The following is a 20,347-nucleotide window of genomic DNA, read 5'->3' on the forward strand; positions in this document are numbered from 1 at the left end:
TATGTCGGCATTGACCTCAGTATCAACCATAGTAGGCCATTAGGAGAGGAGCAAATTAGAAAACCAGGCATCGCCCAAGACCTTCATTGCCTGACCATCACCAATAGTCCACATGACATTGGCCATGATCCTTGTGGCATGCCCGCAAAACTCCTTCCAGATGGAGTAGTTCTGCCTAGCACGCACCATCATAGGAGACGTATGTAGGCCATACTTTGCCAGAGCTCCAAAGGTTCTGTTGGCTCTAGCAAATATCTCATAGCAAGCCTCCAGCCTGATCAACACGGAGTAAACTCCCAAGCCCCCTTCCCGCAGGGGCAGGCACTCCATCCCCCAAGAAATCCGGTGCACTCTACTAGCCCCTCCATTGCTCCGACAAGAGACAACATGGCAAACTGAAAAATAAGGTAGCCAGAGAAAAAGAAGGCAAAAGCGATTTCTATAGTAGCGGCAGGCTAAATGGGAGCAACCTAAACCGTAAAAATAGAGTTGTAAAAAAGCAATGCAAACGTCGTGCTGCCAGGCAACGTTGTAGAATACTGCACCAACCCAATTAAAAAAGGTCTAAACAATAAAAATAATCATTTCCCCGCGACCTTCTAAATTTCTGGCATCTGACAAAAAGCTTATTCAAGCCCTTCTTCGACTAACCATTCACCTTTTGGTTACTGCAGTTTGGGTGCATCCAATGGGCTGAAGTTTTAGACTTTGTAGGTCTCGTTAACCAAGAAAATTTCAGAGAGAAGTAAAAATGGTATTGGGAGACGTTGCACACCACAGTAAATGTTAATAAGCCGCATGCCATAGTGATGATGACATATGAGCCATTGCACTAACTGGAGTCTAATTACAAAGATTCGGTGAATCGATGTGATTATGGGAACACCTAATTGTGCTTTAGAATGGTGACGACAGTGGTAGTACCACAAGTTAACAGGGTTGTGAGTAGGTGATATCACAAATTGCAGGTGTAATAAAGCAAGGTGAGAAGGTAGTAGATTGGCAAACGAGGTCTTGTGGGATAAAAATGACAGTCTATAGAATTATAAATTTGTATTGTTGACAAAAGGCATCAAACATCACGAAGGAAGTAACTGCGAGACAAGGGCAGAGATGAGCAAATTTGGTAGAAACTTATTAGTAGCAGCTAGCGTGTTGACTTCTTCTGAAATGATTGTCCCTATCCTACATTCTTCAAAACAAAATATGAGAAACAGAAATCCTAAAAAGAACACATGCCATTACTACATATGAACTCCTCCGCCCCAAAATAACCCTGAAAAGAAGCCTTTCAATAACACGAACTTAACGCCACTCAGGATGTCAAAGATGCCTAGAATCCAACAAATACATACCAATTAAAGCCATTGTCATTCTGACTTGTTGTAGAAACCTAACTTAAAATACAAATCCAAAAATGTGCCACAGCCATCTTCCGACGACAACCAATGTTTGCTAATACCAAGAAGAACAAAAAAAGGAGCACACTCACCATTTTCTCCCCTATATCTCCAAGGTTTAAATACTCTGGAGCTGGGAGAAGGATATCCGAATGACTGACCGGTCAATGGTGCTTGCGTGCTTACATACAAGAGCCTCGGTAGCTTGTTCCTCATTCTCGAACAGAACCAGGGCCTGCTTCTTCCCATTGACCTCAAAAATTTTGCTGTTCACAATTGTGCCATGCTCCTCCAGGTGAGTTACAACTTCATCCTCTGTGATGTCTTGAGGGAGAGCTGAAACATGGATCATTTTGGTTGGGGAACAGCAATATCGGTAATTTTTAACTGCATTGTTGTTGAAGCGGTTAAGGCTGGACCCAGCATACTCGTGGGTGTCAGGGGCTGGCGTGATGTTTGGATACTTCGAGAAGTTCACCTCCATCCTCTTCCCAAACAACATTGCACCCTGCCATAGTAGGGGGGAAAAATGAAATCAAACAGGACGATGCAAGGTATTTCTTATTCAAAGTAATGAGGCCAGATCAAGCCAGAAACAAGCAGGTAAGCTATAAGCATCAGTGTTAGACCAGCCTGGCGCCAACTTTCAAAATTATGATGAGAGAGAAGGGAAAGGAATTTATTATATTCACAGGAACATGTATTGTATGAAAGTTATATTTTTGTTTCTTTGTGCCTGTGGACATCCTGGAGCATTCTGTGCTTGCTGGTCCTATTGGTGCAAATGGTTCATACAATAGCATTGAGTAGGAGTCATAAAGGTACCGGATGATCTTTTGTTTCACATTGCGTACATAAGCACTCTGTCAGTGACATGAGGCATGCACAAGGGAAGAAGTAATGTAGTGGCTTGCTTTATCTATTTCAGCAGAGCGTGCAGGCTTAAGAGTAGATGCTAGAGATGAAAATCGAAACACGGTTGAAGATTCTGACAAAAGAGACATGGAATTCATGAAAAAAATGCTTCTATTGATGGCACAAGTAGAAAAGTTGGAAAATTGATGAATAAAGGATATTCAGGTCACAGTAAAAAAGAAGCATGACATCACACAGTTACATCAGAAACTAAAAGGCTTTTTTTTAATTTAGTGGATAAATCGACAAGGCTTTTAAAGCATGGTAGGACAGCAGGTAATTAAACTCCAAATTGTCATGGAATATCAATACTGAGTTATTCAAGCATGTTATAGAAAAACAAAAATAACTATTGCCGAGAATCACCCTTTCGTCTGTCTATGGTTGCCCTCTGTCATTTTTCATTCTTAAGTCCATAGGAGGACTCATCCACCATACAGGTTTACCAATCATGTCAAGACATAACAGTTAGGAAACCAGCAAGTGAATATTTTCTGAGATTTAATGACTTGTTAAATTCAATTGAAGAAAAATTAACATTCTTGTGACTAATTTTTTTACCGACATCATCCATATCTCGGAGATCAAATGGTGATTTTACAATTACAGCTAATAAAGTTAAAAAAATGGCAAGAGCAATCAAACCTTCAAGAAATGTACAGCCAATTCAGCTTGAAATCCGTCCGCCATTTGAACAAGTGCATGATCTGGTTTATTGCGCAGTAGCTTGATTCTCATGATGTTGCCATATATTGAAAATAAATTAAAAAGCTTATCCTCATCAATTTGCTGCAGTAAAAATACAGATTGAAGGATTGAGCAGCCTTGTGGGAGCTAGAGCAAGGAGAAAAACCATAGAATGGGGAGGGCTGGGCTTACATCAGGATTCAAATTAGTGACTAAGATTGTGCACCTGTCATTAGTACCACTTATTCCAGGAGGCAAACCACCACCAAATGCAGCTGCAATTGCCGCAGCATTGCCCATCTAATGAAAACAGTTATAGCATCACATGCAAAAATGTAAATGAAGTTGCACGTTACTCAAATTAACAATATGAGAAATTAAGAAAACGGCATCACCAAAAAAACAGAAGATGTTAACAACTCAGACTTGGCTGAGTAATACTCACCTGTGCAAATGCAACTGAAACAAAAGAACAAAAAAAAAAGAGCACCTATCAGCAAATGGATGATGAGTAAAGATTTCAGTGAGAGAGAAGCTTAGAATTGGCACCTCTTGCTCCAGGTTGGAGTGCGTACAGACCCCCAGCATCACCATATCCAGACTGTCACAAAACAAAACAAAGAAATGAGATAATAAACGATACAAAATATTAAGAGAAAAATTAAGCTTCGAAAAAGCTACATGTTTGGATTTGACTACTAGAGCGAGATGCTAAAGATAGATGAATAAGAATAAACAAAGGCAATGAAACTGCAACGCACCTGTGATGATCTTCCTCTCTGTTCGGTAGGTAATGATGGATTTGTGAAATCTCTGAACAAAGACAATGGACACATTCAACAAAATAACAAAATCTGTATTAAGATAAATGAAAAGAACATCGAATACAAAGAGAAGCCGACAAATGAACAAAAAGAAAGACCCAGATACAATAATTTATTGTTCCTTACATAACATAGTTATTAATCAAACCAACACTAAAATTGGACAACCTCAAAAGAAATCCTGGTGATGGGAGTTTTTCTGTAAAAAAGCTTACCAGAAGAAAGGGAGCAGTCTAAGTAAGCTGCATTGAAAAGTCACAGGAGGGTCAACTTCAATACGAACCCCTCAAACATATAATGATGCCCTCTTGCTTTGAAAAACAACATTCATAGAAAATCGCCCAATATCAATTTCCCCCTACTCTAATTTAAGTGGATGTTTAGTTTTTCACTGAAATTTAGTTAATAGGTTTTCAAATGAAATTGAAATAGATGATCATGAGATCATTAGTAAATATCACACATTTAAGCCTCCAGCTTATATGATGAAGGGGAATGGTTGTAACTTGACTGAAGAAGTGGAAGTGTTAGATATGGCCACGTCGAATAAGATCATTTTGTCAATTAAGGGAACCAGTGCTTTCTTTTAAATGACAATCACCAACTTGATTTTGTACAAGGGCACAGCAAGATTGCAGCCTCTTTTCTCCTTTTCCTAAAAAGGGGCCACCATGGGTTGGGGGCTACAAAAAATGGAAAAACAATGAGACCACGTGATTATAACAACATTGCTATCGCTATGTAATGGTAATGATCTAAAATCATTATAAACTGTCATAATTTCATTTGATGAATTATTATAAAAACATTTTGGATTTAACTTAACAATAGATTTCTTATATGTTTGTGACAGTTTCCAGAAAACATAATGGCTTACAGCAACAAAATAATTGCTTCTTAGAAAAATTATTTTTGAAATACAAATTCTATTGCGTTTAAACTCTTGAATGCTTGACACTATCAAATAATGGCGACTATCATAGTTCTATAATAGCATTATAGCAGTGATTATGCATATATAACAAATAAAATTTGCAAATTGTGTATCCTTTAACATGATAGAATTTTTTCAAAATTGTTGTAATGTCCAGTATTTGAACCATGCTAAATATGGCATATTGATATTAATAAAAATATTTCAAATGCATGATTAAATAAAAATATTTTAAATCTATTGATAATCCATTCAAATCCCATAAACTTGTGAATGTACGCTACAATTTAGATTTGACCACTTTATGCTCATTGTTCGGCAATAATAGTAAAAGTAGATATGAATTAGTTATTCTTTACCATTATCATATCAAATATTGAAATACCTACTCTTGAAACAAAAAATAATAATAACAATTTTTCTGACAAGAAAATGGATCCAACTAGTTATACTGTAATGGATAAAGTAGGGGAAGAAAGAAGATGAAACAAATATTAACAACAAAAGAGAAATATGACACTTCAGGCATCTCACTGGATTTGGAGTACAGATCCTCTTGAATTCGTATGTGCTTTGATATGGCTATTTGATGTTTTAAGATAAGAACTTGAGTTTCCATACTGATAAAGATTTAGAATGCATATCAAGTTTTGAAGCTTTTTTTATGGGCATAATTTCATGCCAATCCTCCACTAATTTATTCGCCAATAATTAGATTTAAGCCATGGCCTTTTCAAGAAACATTCTAATGTATTGTCCTTTTTTTGGCTTTCTTTTACCAGGGTTGTTAGTGTTGGATGGAGGTGAATAATACAACGCTAGAGTCATCTTGTCAATTAGGAAAAAGTGGCTTGCCATTGCAGAATATAACAGAGGAAATGAATGCAGGAGGATTTAGCATGCAGACATAGGCGTATGAATAAATGAGCAAGATGGAGAGACCCGGTTATCTGAGGGAAATGTAAGTACATGGCTAGGTCTAAGTGGTTTGACGCATTGATGAGCTTTAGTGTTTGAAAGGACAGAAAAGTAGGTTTTAGTTTGACAATAAGGAGTTGATTAGTCTAAGTTTTTAATGTTGCACTTAGATTATTAGGCATCAGTTAGTGATTATTGGTTTCAAGGAATGCCGTACCGGTCCGTACCGGCCGGTACGGGCCGGTACGTACCGGTCCGGTCCCTGACCGGTACCGGACACAGATGAAAACCGGTATTTCCGGTTTTCTTCTGTGAACCGGCCGGTACGGAGACCGTACCGGCCGGTACCGCTTGGTACCGGCCTCGTACCGGTGCGAACCGGCCGGTTCGCACCGGTACGGTGTTTTTTTTTGGGGGGGGGGGGGGGACCACAGCGCCTCGCTGTGGTTTTTTTTTTTTTTTTGATGGGAAAGAAAGTGGTCCGGACCGGTACCGTACCGGTCCGGCCGGCCACCGGTACGCCGATCCGGACCGGTACGGCGGACCTTGATTGGTTTACTTCTGCAGCAGAGGTGGTGTATAGAACTTGTTAAATAAACCCAAGGAGATGAGAAGATTTAAGGTCAACTGCATGTTTTCTATGATAGCACAGATTATGTTTGTATGAAATGCCAGGGGATTATTTTCCATTCTTGCTTTCTAAAGATCTATTACTATCGAGGTGGTAAAGTGCTTAATGCGACACCACCGAACTTTAGTTTGGATGGTATCTCCTCTTGCCCTCCAAGCAAGAGGTCATGGGTTCGATTGTGGGTCCCAACACCCTTGTTTTACGGCCCAATTAGTAAATCCCCGGTTCTATGAGCAATGGCTCGGTATGCACAGGAGACTAGGTTCTCGACTAAGTGGGATGGGGTGGGTATAGGATAGTAGGTGGGGATTAGCCCTTCTTGTTATTAACAAAAAAAAGGTACTTAATGCTATCAGTTGGAAATCCTCTTCAAATGCATTAAACTACATAACCCAGAACTCGGGTTTCCATCCACATAAGTAAGCCTTCTAGTTTCAAAACAGGCCCCTATCTCATAAAAAGACGTCCAGGAAGAAGGCACTAATTCAGGTAGTTAACATTGGAAGCAGATTATAAAACAACATAAAAATATGCAAATAGCATACCTAATTCCTTTAAATTGACTAGTATCAAATGAAGAAGGTTATAGGTTGTTGCTGGAATCCCATGATCCCCACAAAACTCAAGCCTTTTATGTGGTACAATTACATCAGAAAGAAACCTCACAATTAATATCATTGCAAAAAAAGAAGTCAACATTTAACATAAAAACATCGCTCTCTTCGTAGGGGACAAGATTACAGACCATCAAGTCCATTTAGGATAATATGCTTGATCAACTCAAGTTCCTGTTCTCCTTGTTGGCAATGAAAAGCCTAAAATCTAAGCCAATCTAACATTAAATGTGAGAGTGGAAGATAGGAGCATGTAAGCCTGAATACTAAATGCCATATAATTCAGAATATGGATAAGGAATAGTGGAGGTAATTTTGGCATAGCGTTTTACAAAGCTTTCAATGCCCTATAGGTGTTCTCATGGGTGATAGGCAAGAGGACACAATTTTTCACTAAAAGTGTCCCTCTATTCTTAACCCCCCCCCCCCAACCAAAAAATAAACAAAACAAAAAACACCCACAAAAAAAATCATATTAATTTTGGTTCTTTTTTTACCCTTTGTCAAATATTTGAAAGGATTTGCTGACATCTTCTCATACATTTTGATTTTTGTTTCTTGTCCACAAAAAAAGAATTGGCCAACTTAAATGTAATTACCGTTAACAATAGACTTCTCACAATAGTCAGTTTGCTTGAACTGACATCAAATAATCAAATACAGCATTTTTCTTAATATCAAATAAATCAAACGGCATTTCACTTATCAACATACCTAGAGCGCTCATTGTTGTAATTAACTTGCAACTCATTGAGACTGGATTTGAACAGGAAAAGAAACCAGTAAGAAATCTATATCATGGGGAAAAAAGAAATAATCAACAAAATGTCAGTCTAACAGGAACTTACTTCGAAAACTGTATATCTAGCTGACAGCAACCATCATATATATTGCGCCCCTACAGAAGTAACCGCACCATCATTAATATCAGGTTCCTGGTCCAAAGGCTTCAAACAAATACAGAAACTAAACAGAATAAAATTTTCATACTTGCAAAGCAGTACTTGCTTGCAGAGCACTCTGTCGTGATTGATATTGGATAAGGGCTTGAAAACCTACACAATTAGACAAAGGAACATTTTAAATATCAACTGAACAGTCTTCCTTACATGAAAAAAAGCAGGAATCATGAAATCTAAATCAGCAATTACAGGGAGCAATCAAACTGGGAGAAAATATTTTAAACAAATATACAACCAAAAATATAATACAAGATCCACCCAAGCAGATACTAAAAACCACAGACTTAAAAGAGAAAAAGGGCGAGAAGACTTGAAGAAACTAACCAGCTGACTTCTGAAATGTAACGATCTTCTCCACAAATCCATGAGGAGAAAACACTTGATGCAGAACTTCCACTGTTATAGGATAAAGCATGTGATGAATTGTAACCAAGAGGATTCGGTTGGGTTGTGAATCCTGAGTAACCAATAGCAGAGAATCATAGAGACATAGAGAGAAGAATAAATAGAGAGGAATGTATAGTTGAAACGAGCAGAAAGTGTAGAGAGAGAGAGAATAAATTGCTAAAATATTCAGCCATGCATAAGCTTGTATAGAGGCGAATAGATAGGTGAAAAAATAAGATAGATATAGAGAAACAGATAAATTATTAAAAAGTCCTCAAGCAAAATTTGCTAAAATATTTCTCTGCTCCCAGTCATGCAACTAACCCTGTAACTAGATCAAATCATTATTACCATTATCAACAAGTTTGGCAACAAATGATATGCCTGATCATGTCTCTCACAGTTGGCCTAGAACAATATAATTAATGACCAATAAGAATGCAATATATGCCTGAGCATTTACATAGAACGCCCCCCCCCCCAAAAAAAAACACACACACAAAGTGCACTATAAGCACTTTCCAAGTTAATTAAGTATGCCGGATATGCTCCCCATAATACATTGATAATTCAACCTCATACACATTATCTACAGTTTGTAAACACAGGTTTTCTAATAGCTACAGAAAATACTAATGATCTTCCAGGATGTCAATCCATAAAATACAATTCTAAAATACATACAAACCATAGCAGGTCACTAAATAGCATCCTCCTTTTTTTTTGATAAGAAAATAGCATCCACTATTAGCAGTTATCTGAAACATGAGAAGTAATGTTCTATAATCAAAATGCTTAACAGAGCAACAAATACCAAAGATCATACTAAGTTTCATGACTAATTGTTGATTTAATAATAATACCTTCCAAAAATAGCATTAACGATCAAATCCACAATTACATAATTAAAACTACACACTTTCTCGGCCATTAAAAACCAAATAGTCCTCTCAATGCCAAATATATCTAGCATGAATTGCTGATCACAAACAGCAGCTCTATCCTGCAATAGCTAAAGGACTGCATAGGCATGTTTGGAACATTTGACATGGATGATATGTTTATAAAAGGCAGTGCCCTTCCAGTTAGAATTTGAGGATCTAACATTGTGATAGTTCCCCACTCTGAAAAAGGGATGATCCTCTGGAAGATGCACACGGAGTACGCGATGTCATTGCCTCTGTAAGAGTGCTTTTTTATATATGCCGATTTCGTTGCCTTTAATCTATCTTGAGCTCATCTCCATCCTCCAGGTTGCAGGGAAAAGCTCTATATTCTGGGTCCAAGGATGATGGTTGCAACGTTCCAACCATCTGCGCTTCCACCAATGACTTCAGGCTCAAGGCAAGGAGCCTCTATTTCTGTATGATTCACAACCCATTGATTCTCTGTTCTTTCGCAGGATACCATGTTGATTTGGCTGGTTCCCATATGCATGAGATTGACTCTCCTATAACACCCTTGACTAAGCCTTTTCCCATATGCATGAGATTGACTCTGTCAATAAGACATGATCCACATTTTTCAACACAACCCCTTATAAGTTGGTTGGTTGGGAAGCACTAAAGTTCCTTTCAGCAAAAATGGTTTACAATTTAAAATCGAAATGCAATTTGTAGACACTACTACCTAGTCTACTGTTTACAAAGTACTTTCAGTACGCAAAACACAAACTGGTCAGATGTATTCAAGAGTGGACTTTTTCTATAAGAACCAAGAAAATCCAATTTTGTAAATTCATTATCATAGCCAAGAACTGGACAATTTTGCTGAAAAGGGAACGAATTCACACTACATTTGACTCGAAAGAAGGTGGGGAGAATAACTGCCAAGCAATCATTTTTGTGCTGCATGAAAATCGTGGGCCTATATTTCCTAATTGATGTACAAATGATACCATAATGGATAGGTTCTTAAGTTCAATATAAGACATAACAACAGAAATGTAGGAGGGGGCACAATAATTCTCAGGCTGTAGTCTATCAAGGTTGCCCATTGCTAATAAACTGTCCAAACCATCTCAAACAGTCAATAAACATAAAGATAACAAGTAGGATGCCCTCTTTTGAAATTTAACCTTCTCGAATATGGAATTATAAAATCACATTTGTACATACAACTAAAGTTAATTCACTAATTCAATTGCTAACCTGATCTCCCCTCCGTCCTTGAGAGTTCTGGTCTGCTGTAGTCAGCTCCTGATGCGAAGAAAATTGGATGTAAACATTCCTTCCCCTTAAATTGCAAAATTGTAACCCAGGTCAGATAACTTTTTTTGATATTCAACCAAAGTCAGAAACTTGTAAACTTTTCTAGAAGAAATTTAAAAAAATAAAAATAAAAAGTAGTATTGAATCTAAGACAGGGTTTTTCGCATATGAGAGTTCAAGCTAACCCATTTCAGTTAAATCTCAGGGCTCCAATCATCCACAGTCAAAGAGAACCAAACAAATAATACCAAGTCATACAGAACACTAGCCGTTAGATATTACAAGCAAACATACATCACAAGCTATGCCATTGCCCTATAATATTTTATGTACATGATGGCCATGACAGCTGCAGATGGAAAGCTAAAAAATGCCATTTCAAAGAAACTTAAAGCATTGAAAATAACAAGAACCCTTAAGAGTTCCTTAGTTTATACCAATGACTACCGAACTGTGCTGCACTGTGCGGTTGCAAACGTACCGAATAGGACCGGCCAATAACCAGCATGGTTCAGCCATTCGATTCAATCCAGTTCCTTTTCTTCTTTTTTTTATATAAAATCATCGAGCGGCCTCTCGAAGCTTCTCTCCAGCTCTCTAGCTCTCTCAATTCTTCTCTCTCGCCCCCCTGGCGATCTCTCGATAGATGCGGACACCAACACCCTCTTCCTCAATCAACAGTTTGGACGATCTCTCCTGCAATCGATGTTGATGCCAATGCCCTCGCCCATAATCCGGCACTATTCTCAAGCCCTCAAACAGTGCCAACGCCATCGCCCTTGATCGAGGTCGATGCTTGTCCCTCGGTACGCCTCTCTCCCCCTCCCTTTCCTCCCTCTTCTCCCTCTCCCTCTCCCTCATTCTCCTCTTCATCTCTCTCTCTCCCCTAGTTCTCCTCCTTCTAAGGTTGGGGTTAGGGTTAATGTTTCTCCCCCTCCCCACTCTTCTCCTATTTTTTTTTGTCTTCGGTACACCTCAGCTTGGTGCGATATGTACTGGTAACATACCAAAACTGTCGTCAGACAATATGCGCCCTAATACCAATTTGGCTAATCTTGATTTATATTATGTGAGATTGGGGATGTTTCCGAAGCCATTCATTGTGTGTGAGACAAAGTTTGAGGAGTTCCGCATTTAGGAAGGACAATGATGCATGTCAAACAAAAAAATAAAGGTCAAGATTTTACAATCTAATAGGCAAATAATAAGTGATCTAGGAGATATTGAATCATTGTGTCACATACAAATTTATTTTCAAAACATGAACACAATTACATATACTTCTACAAAGAAAGGTGATCAACAAATTTCAAAAGATTATCAAAAAACAAAATAAAAAAGTCGCTTGCTTTAAAGAAATGGAAGAAGCATGATTGCTTACACCAAGAATCAAGCATTTCAATGGACTTATTTGACTTAAACCATGAAGGTATCTAATAGAGGCTACTCTTTTGCGCAAACCATACTGAAATTGTCCCTCATATATACACCACTTTTCAAGGATCATATAGCAAAGTCAATTTCTATGATTGATAGAGCCCCTTTTCTTTCCCAATATACTATAGCAAAACTCACCAAACAGTTACCTAGACCCATGTAAGGGAGTCATGTAGGGCCCGGTAGGCTTCAAGTGTCAATGAAGCTCATGGCCACCAAACTATATATCAACAGAACATGACTAGCACTAACAATGTTCCCATGTCAAAGGCAATCCACTGCCACCAATTTCTTGGCACCATTAGTGTGGAAACCAATTGTATCATTTCATTCATCTCAATATCTAGAATTCAACAAAGAAATTTTCATCACCACTCAACAAGACCTAGTAATATTTTCAAGTAATCAAATTTCAAACAACTCAAAAATATCTAAACTTCAACTGGGCTCAAATTCAATTTCAAATTCAGCCAACATTAAGTACCCCTTGAGAGAATCTAGAACACGTTTACCGGCTCAGTTAATCAATGGCAACCAGCTTTATAGATCCAACAATCATGACTGCCAGATTTGCCTCCATGAGTTAACCTAGCTATCTTTGATACACTTTGAAAGTACACACTTCATACCTCAAGAAAATGGAGGAATCCTAAAAGACTAGCTGCAAAGTGTGGAATAGGGACCAGACAATATAAAGCATGACTAAAATCACTCTAAAACAAAGGATGTTCAAATTTTAGATAATCATGCAGTGCCCCCTTTTTTATTTCAATTCCACATAGTTAAGCATTTGAAATGATGCAATGCATAGTCATTATGTGGTAGCACCACAGCCAAAGGATTAGTCAAGCACCAACTTAAGCCCCTCCCCCTTCTCATCTTCCAAATGAATAGGATGTGTTTGGCATTCAACTTATTCTATTTAAGATCAAATAACATGATAACACAGTATGTGGATATTCGCTTATTAAATGAGCAAATCATTAGGTACAGCCAGCTAGTGATTAGTGGAGTAGAAACCACATCATAAATATTATTAAGTGATGGTGAGAGAAGAAAACCGATTACAAGGATCTCATTTGGATTCAAATAAAAAGGGAAAATAAAATGTGTTCTCAATTTTTCAGAACTTGCCAGCAAAAGTTTTCCATCCCTTGAAATTTTGGGCAATAAAGAAGGTCCGTAAATGTATAGCATAAATAAGAATGTTGAGATGGATATGCAGTAAAACTAGGTAGAATATAGGAAGAAATGAGTAAAAACATTGTATGAGTTGCACAACTTAAGGACAATGCAAGGAATAATCAAACTAAGATGGTATAGGCATGTTTTAAAAAAAAAATCTAAGAGGATTCAAGTAAGGAGAGGCATCTTAACATGCACTAAAGAATAAGAACACTTAGGAAGAGGAGGGAAAACCTAGGGTAACATATGTGGAAGTTAAAAAGGATAGGGAAGAGTGTGTTGCCATATCCAAGGAAGCCTGAAGAGGAGTGCTTGGAAAATGAGAATTCATAAAGCCAACTCCAAATAGTTGGGACAACAATCAATGGTTAAGATTATGGTCATCATTCACTCGTAGCAAATTAAATCAAATCAAAACATTATTTGTTGACAAGAATGTATATTTAAGTACCAAAAAAAGGGCAACCTATAGTATCTGAGAAAGGAAAATGCTGGATTGAAATTTTCAAAAGGAAACCCCAGTAAGGACCTCAAAAGAAAACTCACAGACAAATAAGAATTCTATCAGAAAATGCCTTCAAAAAATCTGTGTTTAAATGGGTCTCCACATGTGACGTGTGAGCAAGATGCCTAAAGCTTCACTTGTTTTTTATTTGTAGTTTGAACTGGCACCCAAAGTTTTTAGTTGGATTTGGGGTCAGAAGAAAGTCCTGGCACATGATAGCCTGCATAAGTTACTAAAATAACACTAATAAAGTGCACATTTATGTGGTATTACCAATCATATGGCTTAAGATCTTTGAGATAAAAAGGAGAGGTTTATCGATGAAAACATTGTAAAGAATTAATTCTTTCATTTATTTTTGTTTTGACATTGATTTTCACAGAACAATCCCCTTTATGAGATTTTTCAAGTACTTATAACAGAAATTCCAGCATCTTTGTTATCTAATAACAAGCAATTGATATATGTGACTAACCAAAAACTGGGAATTCATTATTAGAATGCAAGGCAGCACCAATTTGAATAACATTTTTAGAGTTTCGAAGGAAGAATTACGTCATTCTTAAGCATATAAATCTAGAACTCGTTGCAGTGTTGTTTTCTTTAGGTCGACAACTAACATGACTATAAATTTTATTGCTTTAAAATGTGGTAACTGCCTATGCGTGCGCGGTCCACTGGCTGCACCATAAAGCATATAAATGGCTAGTTTATGTTGTATACATTCGAGCCAAATATGGACTAAAAAGACAGTTTGATTACTACTTTGTAGACATATATGTAGTAGGATTGGCATTTATAGTTGAATATGCAGCCTACTTATCATTATGTAACGGCATATATTGCCCTTTTAGCATTGTGCAACCATATACATATGATCAGTTTATGTAGGCTCATTCAAACAAGGTGGGTGCAACCTCCTGGTTGGGTTGAATGTGGGTTTCAAGTAGGCCAAGTACATGTATATTAATAATGTTTATATGTTAATTATGCTATAATTATTACTAGCAAGAATCAAGTATTAAGTAGAAATCACTAATTACTATATATTATTGCTATTAGCATTATATACAATATATTCATATTTTTTTTAAAATGTTTAGAATATTATGCATATATGCAGTAATGCATATGCACTATGAGGTTCCTTGACCACCCACATACTGCACCTATTTACAATATTGCTAAAGTTTTTTATAACTCGAAAACCTAATTGTTTTCATTATATTGTAGCATAAATTCCTCGAACATTTGGTTCATAATTGACTTGTTTGCAAAGTTACTAGCTTATATTGGAACATAATCTGTCTCCTACTAGAAGTTCTCAAGAAATCAAGTTGAGAGATGGATCTTGCTTACTTTCCAGAAAACACGACAATGGTGTGAGAAACTTCAAAAAAAATCATAGCTAATCAAGATCAACAAGGAAATGTGGTTCAATTTTGACTAAACAGCAAGAGAACCACTGATAACTGATGCAGTGGTTTCCCTGAGACTTCATCTATATTTCTCATTTACTGCTATTAGTTCTCAAATCCATCTCATATATCATCAGATTTTTAGAACCAATTTCTAATTCACTACCCACTTCCTGCAATTTAATTCTCAGAGTGTTAATTATGGTAGAACTACTCCATCTCAATGCCCAAAAATGTACCCGTTATGGTACTTTTGTACATGTTTCTCAGAATAATAAAAATATAAAAATGTGCATTCTTTGTCCACTTAACAACTTTACTTCTATACTAGATCATTTTCGTCCTGAATCCTCTTAAAAAAAAAATAGTCCATTGTACGTTATGCTTCTCAAACGAACAGCAGCAGCATAAGCAGACCTTGGACCATCATATGCATATTAGAATAGTCGTATAAGCTTGTAAATAAAGAACGAAAAAAAAGTCCCCTCCATAATGTAACATCCCTTTAGAGAAACGTAAGCAAAAGAGACAAATGGGGGAAATATCCATAACAATACCTAACACTTGGCTGAACATTTGAGTAGTACTGCAGGACATTAACAGCAGAAGGCAAATCATGCATCTGGAGAAGAGCCTGAGATAATAGGAAGATACCAGAGCTAACCCATGAGTAATATCAATCCATACAAATCATCACAAAAAGAAAAACAATAAAGTGTAAAAACCTGATTTTTAGCCCGTAACATCACAAGCTTGTTGACAGGGCCAAATGGCTGAACTAACTGGAGAAGGTCATTCTGTAAGAATAGAACTAAAGATGTCAAATTGACTGAAAAGAGAGAAGCTTTCATGATTTTCTCTCAACAAATGCATTCAAAAAAAGAAAATAAAAAAACACCTCGGATATTTCATGCCCAACATTTCGAATGTGAATGACTTTGGAAGGCTCCGTCATCCTCGCTCGATCTCTTCTGCAAACAAAACTAGCAGCAAAAAATGTCCAATTTCTTAACTTCTTTTGCCAAAAAAACAACTATAAATAGTATATTCAATTCCAAGAGACGGAACAAGTAATAAGAAAAAAAACCGGAACCGCCACAAACCCTAGAGGGTTCTTAAAACCGAATTAGAACACCGAAACGGAGCGAAACAAAGAGAAAGATGGAGAAACCCAACGATTCTCTGACGAATGAACGAGAGTGCAAGAGCTCACCTTGGGAGACGAGAACTCCGAGGATCTGCGAGGGTTCCGAGAAGTTGGAAGCCGAGCTAGCTCTATGAAATCCAGAGCATGAGGTTTCGCTAGGGTCCTTCTCCACCCTCTCTCTCTCTCTCTCTCTCTCTCTCTCTCTCTCTCTCTCTCTCTCTCTCTCGCCCTCCCTCCAGCTCTCTTTCGAACCCTAGAAATGGCGCATCGACGGACGAGACTGAGCTCGAAACGGCGCAACGGAGCGTCCCCTTCCCTTGCCCTAGCACTCGATCTTTTATCCAGTACGCGACCTCCGACTAGAAGTCGTATGGTGCCCGAAGGAACAACGAACGTTTGATTCTTTCTCTATTTTCCCAGGATTTGATTGGTAAATTGGTATAGGCATCAGATAGGAAAACTCTGGCCGTTCGATGGCATCGCCCATGTGGAAGTGGTAAAATCGACGTCAAATATTTGAAGGGGCGCCGTGGTTGCGTGGCTGTTATTAGGACCTGCGGCGTAAGTTATCTCGGCGGGACTGTAGTTCGCCTTCCCTTGGACCATTTCGGGCCCATGGTATATCTAATGGTACAGCTTTTTGGAAATTACTTCCCCTGGAATGGAGATTTTTGTTAAAGGAAAATGTTGGATCAAATTAGGGAATCACTTTTGTAGGACAGAATTGATTGAAGTATAAATGGTTCGTGTGGAAATCTTCCTGTTTAAGGGGCGAAGAATTCCCATTATTTTTTAACATAAACATGAAATTGCCCTCTTATAAAGAATAAAGGAATACAAAAACACATCAGCCATGTGACAATTTTTTGTTGTCTTAAGTCACATTGTTGATCACATAATTTCGTATGCTAATAAAATGAGTTAATTAATATTTTTTTTTTTGTTACAAAGGCGCCTCACATAAAACATGCATGAGTGCAGTTAATAAAATCAGAAAAAAGAAGCTCGTGAAGAGAAGAAGGAATAGACGCTTAGTTCTCCTAAAGAAACCCTCTAGCATGATGAGCCGCAAAGAAAACAATCCAGCTGGCAGCACTATTTGTTTCTTAGTAGATATGGACAAACATAAATATTGTATTTTAATAGTGTAAAATTATAGTAATAATATCAGTCTCACTTAACTATGTAATCAGTGAGCGAAAATATTGGAAGTAGAATGGCACAAGGCTTGCAAAATAATGATCACTAGCAGTATTGATGTGCATCGAGGTCAATCTCATGCAAATGTCATCGGCAAAAAGTGAATGCCGGGAGCAAGAATAGTAGAAGTGTAAGCCCCATAATGTATTATGTGGAAGAAAAATGTGCTGTTCACACGTTAACAATTTTCTTATAATGTCTATTATATCAATTTAAACATGGTATTTACCAAATAAAAAGGTTTAGCCGCATCATAAATTACTAGAAGTATACCGTTTTTTATGTTAAGTTTGACTTCCTGGCCTTCTATACTAGCCTAAAATATTAGGAGGGTTAAAATAGCACAGAATTAACTTATATAGGAATATATGCCTTACATCCTACACACACTTTGTTATAGTTCTTTTTCTGAGAAATGATAAGGGAAATTTTGGCCAAGATAGTATGACATGAATCATCTCATCATTACCCAATACACTGTAATTTTACAAAAAACAAAGCCAGCTAGTATATTGCCATGTTAAACATGCCAAATCTATTTCCCCATTTATAGAAATATTTTAATCCAATCATGCAATAGTACATTATTTATTGAATACAAAATATCAAGAATTTTATTAGTACATGGATATAATTTTTGTCATAAATTCATAATTGTCAATTAATCGGCTAACAATGCCTCATCTCATTTTTTACAAGCTTTTAAATTTCTCTCTCAGCCGCTCCAAAGCAACTCTTAGATACTTATGAATATAGGTCTAATTCAATCTATAATCCTAAAATTTGCTAGTTGTACTTGTACCGGCCCAATCTATAAATCTCATAAAAAATTTTAGCCTAATCATCCAAATAGACTTTTTTAACTATATATATATATATATAAAGACTCCTTAATTAAATGCTGGTTAAAACTAACATCGTTAACATCGTCCATAGGCTGTAACATTGAGAGACTAAATGTACAATAAAAAAAACTTATATATATATATATATATATATATATATATATATATATATATATATATATATATATATATATATATATATATATACACATACATATGCAATTTTAAGAGAGAAAAAATCAATCCAATATTTGTATTTTTACAAATGCCTATAAATTTAATCTATTTGTGGCCTTGCACGTAAGATGTTGCAAAAGCTTGAATGACCGATTTTTCAACCAACCCAACTTGATCGCCAAAAAAACAAAAAAAAAAAAAGGAAGAAAAGAACAACCTGACCGCCGCCGAATCTATGGGCATGTGACCCTGCTTTTTACGTTTGTGCGGGCCACGTCAAAGGAACCGAAAAAAGCCAAAATTAAAGAGTCAGTCAAACACTCGAAACACGAAGCAGCACTCTCTAACCGCAGAAAAAAAAAATAGCAGCAATATGGGGCCCACACCAAAACCTCGGAAATCTTTCGTTTCCTCGTTGGACAACTTCTGGAGGGACCATTTGCTGTTTCATGTTTAACGATGCACTGTCAATCCAATACATCAAGACAAATGGTCCTTGCATCATGAACCCGAGGACTGGACTGATCATGACATGCGACACGTTATTTGCTGCACTTGTCCTCTTTAGCGGATCCCACCGCTCATGATAGCTGATGATGGCCGGACTTGGCGCAGAAAATTTCAAAATTTACACAAATTCCATCAATTAAAAATAAATAAAATTTAGGCCTGAGGCCCAGTTTTTATGATCAGCTCGTATCTTCATACTGTAGAGATCTTTTTTTTAATTGGGTTTCATCAATTTCTGCGGGTCCCATATCAATACATGTTCCACATGCTTTTTGTATCGGTTGATCCATGGGACCCATCTGAACAGACGGCTGATGATTTAATTGAATGTAGCGGAAGAAAGTACTCATGGGATCCAATCCAACCTTCATTTGAAAGACTCTCCCATCGGCTACTATAAAATAAGGTCACGAGCCGCGCGCCGAGAGGGAGCTCAGATAGGGAAGGTTTGAAACCCTAATCCTAGATCTAATCCCGGGAAATCTTCCCCAAACTCTGGGAATCAGGGTTTGGAGTTTGACTTAATTCAAATCTATTGATCGATTTTTTTTCAATTATTATGTGCAAGGATGGATCAGTACTAGAGGGTGGAGAAGGCAAGGGCCGAGGAGCTGACCATCAAGAACGAGATTTGGATAATGACTCAAGGGAGGATAGAAACTATAATACCAATGCTACAACCTTGCTTCAAGTGATTCCTTTCTCTCCATCTTTAAATGATGGAAGTTTGGTTCTGATTCAATTTTAAATTAAAAGAGTTAATTGTAGCAAAAGGGTTGATTTTTTCTATCATGATAAGTTGTTTTAGCTTGTTTGTAAAAATAGAGATCAAATTTTTAGGATTGCATCTTCGAAGTGACTGATGGGCTTTATGATGCCTGTATCCTTTACAAATTGAACAAAGTATTTTAGGATAGAAATAGGAAAATCCGCTCATTTAAAATTGAATCTATCTATTGTATCAATATTAGATACTATACCATTCCTCCTAATCAAAATTTGCCGTACCGATCATAACCATACATATCGAATGTACCATATTAGTATCGAACCGGCATAAAGTTTCGTACCGTATCAATAATCAATATATCTCACCATCTCGTTCCGTACCTACCGGCACTGTAATAAGATGGTATTAATATAGAATCTGATACCGAGATGGTGAATTTTGCTCCTAACCTAATAAAAATACAAGATTCGGATTTAAAACCTTGATCTATCGAGTTATCAAGCTGACCTAGGTAGACCCAGATTCTTAGGACCATTTGGATAAAACCTAAACCATACCCAAATTCGGGTTGGATTATATAATATATCTTTCTATATGGTGTCCTTAATTTTTCTCTTTTATTTCCTCGTATTAGCAGAAGAAAAGAATTCTTCTCATGGTGAAGGCAGCAATTATTTAGTGAGCATCTGTATGATAAATGAGAAAATAACA

The 20,347-nt window shown here is 37.0% G+C and overlaps 1 protein-coding gene across 1 annotated transcript; it reads right to left on the bottom strand.

Annotated features, from left to right (window-relative positions):
- Positions 1-1,271: 1,271 nt before the first annotated feature.
- LOC103704367 (polypyrimidine tract-binding protein homolog 3-like) lies at positions 1,272-16,581 on the bottom strand. Its single transcript, XM_026803558.3, has 15 exons — positions 16,241-16,581; positions 15,926-16,010; positions 15,753-15,824; positions 15,585-15,661; positions 10,423-10,507; positions 8,210-8,342; positions 7,914-7,978; positions 7,772-7,821; positions 7,638-7,679; positions 3,764-3,815; positions 3,552-3,603; positions 3,448-3,461; positions 3,195-3,302; positions 2,961-3,104; positions 1,272-1,908 (listed from the first exon to the last, which is right to left on the bottom strand). The coding sequence occupies exons 2-15, from the start codon at positions 15,980-15,982 to the stop codon at positions 1,519-1,521; spliced, it is 1,341 nt and encodes a 446-aa protein (XP_026659359.1). The 5' UTR covers positions 15,983-16,010; positions 16,241-16,581; the 3' UTR covers positions 1,272-1,518.
- Positions 16,582-20,347: the final 3,766 nt, after the last annotated feature.

Source organism: Phoenix dactylifera, chromosome 2, assembly GCF_051530095.1.
Source record: "Phoenix dactylifera cultivar Ajwa chromosome 2, Ajwa_hap1_PhDact_Kaust_v1.1, whole genome shotgun sequence".
Taxonomy (NCBI): Eukaryota; Viridiplantae; Streptophyta; class Magnoliopsida; order Arecales; family Arecaceae; genus Phoenix; species Phoenix dactylifera.